Source organism: Berghia stephanieae, chromosome 8 (assembly GCF_034508935.2).
Source record: "Berghia stephanieae isolate SIO BIC M18660-M18661 chromosome 8, UCSD_Bste_1.3, whole genome shotgun sequence".
NCBI classification, from domain to species: domain Eukaryota; kingdom Metazoa; phylum Mollusca; class Gastropoda; order Nudibranchia; family Aeolidiidae; genus Berghia; species Berghia stephanieae.
The window spans coordinates 6,960,299-6,969,009 of NC_088367.1; the positions used below are offsets into that span (position 1 = coordinate 6,960,299).

The 8,711-nt window shown below is 40.0% G+C and overlaps 1 protein-coding gene and 1 long non-coding RNA gene across 2 annotated transcripts in view; one reads left to right on the forward strand and one right to left on the reverse strand.

The window, feature by feature from the left end:
* The window catches only part of LOC144978091 (cytochrome P450 3A29-like), a 30,573-nt gene extending 26,240 nt beyond the window's left edge, over positions 1–4,333 (reverse strand). The window contains exon 1 of the mRNA XM_078923653.1: positions 3,150–4,333. Within this exon, the coding sequence (XP_078779779.1) occupies positions 3,150–3,223 (74 nt within the window). The 5' untranslated portion in view covers positions 3,224–4,333. The remainder of the gene's footprint in view (positions 1–3,149) is intronic.
* A 260-nt stretch (positions 4,334–4,593) lies between these two features.
* Positions 4,594–8,355, forward strand: LOC144978092 (uncharacterized). Its single transcript, XR_013646461.1, has 2 exons — positions 4,594–5,659; positions 7,810–8,355. It is a non-coding gene; the product is annotated as an uncharacterized LOC144978092 (long non-coding RNA).
* Positions 8,356–8,711: the final 356 nt, after the last annotated feature.

Genomic DNA, 8,711 nt, shown 5'->3' on the forward strand with positions numbered 1-8,711 from the left:
CTCAGGTTCACTCCCCACTGGTGTACACTTCCCTGAGTCTCAGGTTCACTCCCCACTGTTGCCTACTTCCCACAACTTTGTCTGATATTGCCGGGTTTCGTAAAAAAGTAATTGCTTTATATGAAACTACCTGAAACCCGTCGAAAACCATAGTCTCAGGTTCACTCCCCACTGGTGTACACTTCTCTGAGTCCCATATGCACTCCCACAGCTGCCCTCTTCCCATAACTTTGTCAGGTTTCGTAAAAAAAACCACCGTATTATAGTGCAAAACCACTATTCAGTGTCAGATACTCTCTCTACATCACAAAGCCACACAAAAAAAGTAATTTATAGATAGAATGCGCTTGGCCAAGGAGTTCACAACATTGCCATCCGGAAGTATAACGGACCTACACACAAACTCTGTGTAACCATGAAACTTTATAGTCTGGTTAATACAGTTTAGTGAGAACAACTCACAAACGCGGATGGCAAAAACAATAACAAAGGTCTGAGTGACGTCATCTGCATACTATCTATATCCAATAATTCTATTAATGACACACGTTTATGTAAAATAAACACTAGTTTTGCCCACCAGATGAATCAATCAACACCCCAAACCTCTATCTATGTTTTGTAACCAAAAACATTTACAATGATCTGGTTGAGATACCGATCACCCATTTGGCGGTCTTCAAACAATAACAAAGGGGAGACCTTCCATAAGCTACTACATCCCGAGTCTTCTTGTTCTAGAAGGGGGTTTGGGAGGGGGGAGATACCGATCACCTATTTGGCGGTCTTCAAACAATAACAAAGGGGAGACCTTCCATAAGCTACTACATCCCGAGTCTTCTTGTTCTAGAAGGGGGTTTGGGAGGGGGGAGATACCGATCACCTATTTGGCGGTCTTCAAACAATAACAAAGGGGAGACCTTCCATAAGCTACTACATCCCGAGTCTTCTTGTTCTAGAAGGGGGTTTGGGAGGGGGGAGATACCGATCACCCATTTGGCGGTCTTCAAACAATAACAAAGGGGAGACCTTCCATAAGCTACTACATCCCGAGTCTTCTTGTTCTAGAAGGGGGGTTTTGGGGGGGGGGAGATACCGATCACCCATTTGGCGGTCTTCAAACAATAACAAAGGGGAGACCTTCCATAAGCTACTACATCCCGAGTCTTCTTGTTCTAGAAGGGGGTTTGGGAGGGGGGAGATACCGATCACCTATTTGGCGGTCTTCAAACAATAACAAAGGGGAGACCTTCCATAAGCTACTACATCCCGAGTCTTCTTGTTCTAGAAGGGGGTTTGGAGGGGGGAGATACCGATCACCTATTTGGCGGTCTTCAAACAATAACAAAGGGGAGACCTTCCATAAGCTACTACATCCCGAGTCTTCTTGTTCTAGAAGGGGGTTTGGGAGGGGGGAGATACCGATCACCTATTTGGCGGTCTTCAAACAATAACAAAGGGGAGACCTTCCATAAGCTACTACATCCCGAGTCTTCTTGTTCTAGTAGGGGGTTTGGGAGGGGGGAAACTTTTTTTTTTAAAGTCTCCCCCTCCCAAACCCCCTACACTAGAACTTCTAGAAGGGGGTTTGGGAGGGGGGAGATACCGATCACCTATTTGGCGGTCTTCAAACAATAACAAAGGGGAGACCTTCCATAAGCTACTACATCCCGAGTCTTCTTGTTCTAGTAGGGGGTTTGGGAGGGGGGAAACTTTTTTTTTTAAAGTCTCCCCCCTCCCAAACCCCTACACTAGAACTTCTAGAAGGGGGTTTGGGAGGGGGGAGATACCGATCACCTATTTGGCGGTCTTCAAACAATAACAAAGGGGAGACCTTCCATAAGCTACTACATCCCGAGTCTTCTTGTTCTAGTAGGGGTTTGGGAGGGGGGAAACTTTTTTTTTTAAAGTCTCCCCCCTCCCAAACCCCCTACACTAGAACTTCTAGAAGGGGGTTTGGGAGGGGGGAGATACCGATCACCTATTTGGCGGTCTTCAAACAATAACAAAGGGGAGACCTTCCATAAGCTACTACATCCCGAGTCTTCTTGTTCTAGTAGGGGGTTTGGGAGGGGGGAAACTTTTTTTTTTAAAGTCTCCCCCTCCCAAACCCCCTACACTAGAACTTCTAGAAGGGGGTTTGGGAGGGGGGAGATACCGATCACCTATTTGGCGGTCTTCAAACAATAACAAAGGGGAGACCTTCCATAAGCTACTACATCCCGAGTCTTCTTGTTCTAGTAGGGGGTTTGGGAGGGGGGAAACTTTTTTTTTTAAAGTCTCCCCCTCCCAAACCCCCTACACTAGAACTTCTAGAAGGGGTTTGGGAGGGGGGAGATACCGATCACCTATTTGGCGGTCTTCAAACAATAACAAAGGGGAGACCTTCCATAAGCTACTACATCCCGAGTCTTCTTGTTCTAGTAGGGGGTTTGGGAGGGGGGAAACTTTTTTTTTAAAGTCTCCCCCCTCCCAAACCCCCTACACTAGAACTTCTAGAAGGGGGTTTGGGAGGGGGGAGATACCGATCACCTATTTGGCGGTCTTCAAACAATAACAAAGGGGAGACCTTCCATAAGCTACTACATCCCGAGTCTTCTTGTTCTAGTAGGGGTTTGGGAGGGGGGAAACTTTTTTTTTTAAAGTCTCCCCCCTCCCAAACCCCTACACTAGAACTTCTAGAAGGGGGTTTGGGAGGGGGGAGATACCGATCACCTATTTGGCGGTCTTCAAACAATAACAAAGGGGATACCTTCCATAAGCTACTACATCCCGAGTCTTCTTGTTCTAGTAGGGGGTTTGGGAGGGGGGAAAACTTTTTTTTTTAAAGTCTCCCCCCTCCCAAACCCCCTACACTAGAACTTCTAGAAGGGGGTTTGGGAGGGGGGAGATACCGATCACCTATTTGGCGGTCTTCAAACAATAACAAAGGGGAGACCTTCCATAAGCTACTACATCCCGAGTCTTCTTGTTCTAGTAGGGGGTTTGGGAGGGGGGAAACTTTTTTTTTTTAAAGTCTCCCCCCTCCCAAACCCCCTACACTAGAACTTCTAGAAGGGGGTTTGGGAGGGGGGAGATCTCCCCCCCCCCCCCCCCCTTTCCCAACTAAAAAAGAGTTGAATGACTTCAAATAATGTACTTGTACTCACATATAAAGTAGCAGAACACAGCAGGCGATTAGTATCGTTGAGATTGGGATCTCAGAAAACTCCAGATAAAACATGTTGATGTTGCCGTTCCAAGTTCAAGCCTGTTTGTTGACAACACACGACTCACTACTTCCTCTTTTCGTCAAAAACAGCATTGTTTACCTCTCTGACCTGACAGAGATATTTGACCTTTGACACGATTTTCATCATAACTCAGATCTTTGGCGTCCTTTTCATTCCCGGGTCGAATGTGTTCCAGTTAGATATTGAATGATGATAAAATGATTAACTTGAATACAATCACAACTGTTACTGTTACCCATCGTCCCCAAACGGTACTATGAAGGGATGACTGACAAACTGACGACAATATGGAAGAATGAAGAAAGGTCGTGACATCAAACCCTCCATCTACTACTACTCCTACTCAAAATCCTTGGAAGTGTGTATGTATGTAACCAGTCCTTCGGAGTACTAATAATGAATAGGTTACATAAATGTGGCATAACTCGTAGTAGCAGGATGTAGAGATAGTTCGAAGATGACGTCACTCAGGTCTTTATTATTGTTTTTTGCCATCCGCGTCCATGAGTAATGCTCACTGAACTGTATTAACCAGACTGTAAACGTTCATGGATACACACAGTTTTGTGTATTGGTCACTTATACTTCCGGATGGCAATGTTGTGAGCTTCTTAGCCAAGCGCATACTATGTATAGGCAGATTATAAGGATTACGGGACGTAAAAGAGCGAGGATGGATGATCTTTATTGACGACCAGAATATATTTAGACTAGAAAATAAGATAACATCACTCTGACACCAGAAAATGAATTACACAATGTAAATTTATGTATCCAATCACCCTGATGGGTGGATTTACACTTCCAATGAAATAGGAACCAGTATTTTGACATCACACTATTATCCCTATTGCATGTAGAGTCAGGAATATGCCATTTGGGACTTGATGGAAGTTTTCGCGAAGTCCCAGGTTTGAGAGTTTTTGCCAAGATCGAGAGTCATTCAAATCGATCGATATTTGAAGGACGAGTTTTCTGGCCAAATGTTTAAATACGTGTTTTTTTTTCTAGAGTACGGTAGTTTACTGGTTAATGTAAATGAATGTAGAACATCTCGTACCAAAGAACGTGTAATGTGTGTAGTGTGTAGCAGCTGCGGTGTGTCAAACAAATGAATGGGTTGGCAGCACACAAAATAGAACACACTATTCGTCTTAATAAATGCTTTGTACGGAGTGTTTTAGAATATGATGTGGTGATAACTGTATCGGGAACCTTTTATTTAAACGCGTCTATTGATGATATGCGTTAAGTTAAAAAGCTCACAACATCCGTCAGCCGGATATAAAGTACAAATACACGACGTAGCGTTAAACGTTTATAGATAGTTCGAAGATGACGTCACTCAGGTCTTTGTTATTGTTTTTTGCCATCCGCGTTTATGAGTAATGCTCACTGAACTGTATTAACCTGACTATAAACTAAATTAAAAACTTTTCTTTGAGATTGTTCATAAAATTTAAAGAGGATCTCTTTTATTTTTATAAAGCTAGGCATTGGGGATAATTTAGGTTTAAACCAAAAATTCTCTTCTTCATTTGGATTCAATAGTCTGATGTCACGTCGCCCAGCAACGGCGGCCATAGTCGTTCTAAACAAAGAAAATCGGTACTACTTTTTCTTCATGCTGGCTAGAACTTTTCATATGTCATGTGATCAGAATGTGTAAGAGTAAAAACATGATCAGATCTATAATGTTTTTTCTCCTCTGGATACACTTTTATGCTCGTCGGAGAAATATTTCATAAGGGTGTCAGCCATTGTTCCGATAGTTTAGAGCCAGTTACTAAGTTACCATGCGTCATTACGAGGGAAGTGACGTCACGACTCTTGAAGCCTATTTACGCCTTCAAAAATAGGGTAGAAAAGTCGTGACATCAAACCCTCCACTCTATTGGTTCCTAAATCCTTTGGTGTGTGTATGTAACCAGTCCTTCGGAGCACTTATATTTGAATAGGTTACATACAGGTGGCAAAACCATTTTAGCACCCGGATGTATAAGCAGATTCTAAGGATTACGGGCGTAAAAGAGCGAGGATGGATGATCTTTATTGACGACCAGCATGGCTGAAAAATAAGATACCATTACTCTGAAACTTGTGGTCTTGAGGTATGACACTGGCTTTCGGATCAGAAGGTCGTGGGTTCGAACCTCGCTTGGCACATAGTTGAGTTCTTGAAAAAGGCTTTTTACTTGAGTAAAGTAAACGAGGAGGATAAGGTGGGGGAATTCCACACCCGGGTTAATTCCACGCCCACATTCATTATATCAAGCTCTTCGCAGAAAGAATACAAAAAGGCCTTTTGGATACTGTTCAAAGTTTTAACTACCGTTTGTTTCTATTTCCTGTTTGAACACAAGAAGCAGCTACTTTTACTACTGTTGAATTCTGACAATGTTTCAAGTTTTAAGAGTCCATTGAAGGTAAGTGCAACACGCATGGTTTTCAAATATGACAAAATGGTGTTAAATTTTCTTCAACTTTGAAGCTCGAGCTAGAAATGCTAAATCATTCACCGGATATGTAAAATTTACACTCAAACCTTTCTAGATGCCTTAAAAGTAAGTTGCTGTGCCTATTTTAGATTCATAACGGTGTCGAATTTCTCGGGTCTTTTTTGTGAAAATATTTGATCAAAATCCTATGTCTTATCCTATCTGATAAAGGTTTAATATAGGAATTATCCTTTAAATGCCTTATACAATAGTTTATAATTACAGAATCTCATATAGCTTGCATTGTATCATTCACAGACAGTTTTACACAATTTTGAATGTCAGGAAAAATATTTCAATACTGCAATGTAAAATCGGAAAATACTCTCATAGAATACTGGTAATTGAAAACTGGTCATGGTCGAATGAATCCTAAATGTACAAAGCTCATAGCACAATGAAATATTAATGACAAAAATAATCATGAAAGCAATGACGATAATAATCATACATATGTCTGATAAATTATCATAATTTAACATTGCTTCAGATGTCATACATTTTACTTGTCAACATTTACAAAATCATGAAAGTTTTATTGTTTTGTTTTTAAGGGTTTTATGGCGCTTCCAACACATTCAGGTCATATCAGCGCCAGTAAAAAGGAAGAAAATGGGATAGAAAAAAGATCTAGAATTGCAATTAAAGCACCCAAGAAAAGGGAAGACAAAAGGGAACTGGTTCAAATAGGAAATAGATGTACTTAGTTTGAGATCACCTAAATGTCTCACCCAGAAGCACAGGTCCCGTCTAAAAGGAATACACTCAAATGTTTACAAATCATATATAACATGTATACAAAACATAATACAGTGCATAACAGAGACATGATTTACAAGGAAAAAAATATCATCTCCCAAAACTAACTATACACTTGACTGTTTCCCTCTCATCCAGGGTATCTGGCCAGGACCAGGACAAAACCAAGAAATCTCATTCCAAGACAATGATAGAAAGCATGTTGGAAAACAGATACAGGCGGATGGATAATCATGAAAGTAATGGAATAATTATCCACATGACAATTAAAAGTTAAATAGGTAAATAAATAAATGGATAAATAAATAAATTAAACAAACAAATAAGTGAATAGATAAATAAATAAATAAATAAAAATTAACAAAATCAAATTGAATTCAGAAATTAATTAATTATTAATTTTTAACTTCTTTTTTAGTAAAATAGAATACAACATATTAGTCATACTTAAATCTCAGAGACTTTAACTCCCTATCAACTAAGATTCTAAACTGATTCAAAGAACATGCATTTTTTGTGTTAAAACAGAGACTATTCCATGTTTTCACAATACGTAAAATAAATGAGTTCTGTCTTATTTTGGTCTGAAATCTTGGAATATATATTTATATTTGTCGCCCCTGTTATACGTAATCTTGGAAAATGTAAACAAAATTGATGGATTTATATCATTTATATTATGAATTATTTTGTAGAGCTGAATTAAGTCTCGCCTAATTCCTCTGTATTTGAGACGAGCTAGATCGATGAATGATAAACATTCGTCAATACTCTTCAACAGTCGTAACGTCACTTCCTTCCTAATGACGCATGGTAACTTAGTAACACTGGCTCTAAACTATCGAAACAATGGCGGACGCCCGTATGAAACATTTCTCCGACGAGCATAAAAGCGTATCCAGAGGAAAAAAAAAAACCATAAATTTGATCATGTTTTGACTTTTACACATTCTGACCACAAGGCATATGAAAAGGGAATGAAAAGTTCTAGCCAGCATGAAGAATAAAAAGTAATGATTTTCTTTGTTTAGAACCAAGATGGCTGCCGTTGCCGGGTGGCGTGACATCAGACTATTGAATCCTATTGACATGTTCTCAAGTCCCATCATAGCAATGTCAATGGTTTTATTTTACAAAGAGAGGCCCCAACATAGTTTACTAATTGTTTTTCTTAGAAAATTATTGGAAGTGTGTAGCCGATTAATACTGTTTGAATAATAAGCCTTCTTGGCGCCAACATGATGTTACTTATGCATGCCCATGCTTTAGAGCCGGATCTAGCAGGGATTTCTTTTCACGTTTTTCTCCTTTTTCTACAGAGATTGGCTAATCATGGTGATAAACTACAAGAAAAGACGGTGTCGTATGACCTTGCACATCGGGACCCCCACCCAGGCCTATTGGTCTCATGTCTACAAAGATTGTTGTTGTGTTCTTTTCAGACGTTAATAGGATTCAACAGTCGTAACGTCACTTCCTTCCTAATGACGCATGGTAGCTTAGTAACACTGGCTCTAAACTATCGGAACAATGGCGGACGCCCGTATGAAATATTTCTCCGACGAGCATAAAAACGTTTCCAGAGGGAAAAAAAACCCATATATTTGATCATGTTTTGACTTTTACACATTCTGATCACAAGGCATATGAAAAGGGAATGAAAAGTTCTAGCCAGCATGAAGAATAAAAAGTAATGATTTTCTTTGTTTAGAACCAAGATGGCCGCCGTTGCCGGGCTGCTTGACATCAGACTACTTAATCCAATTATTGTTCCTGATTGTTTCATTCTCGTTTTTGCATGCTTGTCATGATGGGTGTGGAATTATCCCAAAATGATGAAATGCGAATAAAGAGAAAATTTGGAATTTATGAAGTGCCGTTCCTTCTTTTAAAATGTTATTTGTACAGAATCAAAGTGTGAATGGCTGTGGGATATTTGTATTCTGTATTTGTGTTCACCTCATCAATAGAAACTTTATGACAATAAACTGAAACAGTTGGGTGTGGATTCCCCCACCTTGCCCTACTCATCGTTAACATAACAGCTTTGTAATATCGCCTAACAGGCGCCATGTCTCGTTCTACACGTGTTGCTGTTGGTCAGGGACCTGTTGTAAAGCGATTTGAGCATGTTTAGTGGATATTGCGCTATATTAAAGCTCACGTTTTCTATTTAAAAATATATTGGAATGGGAAATTGTAGGTTTTCATCAATTAAGTT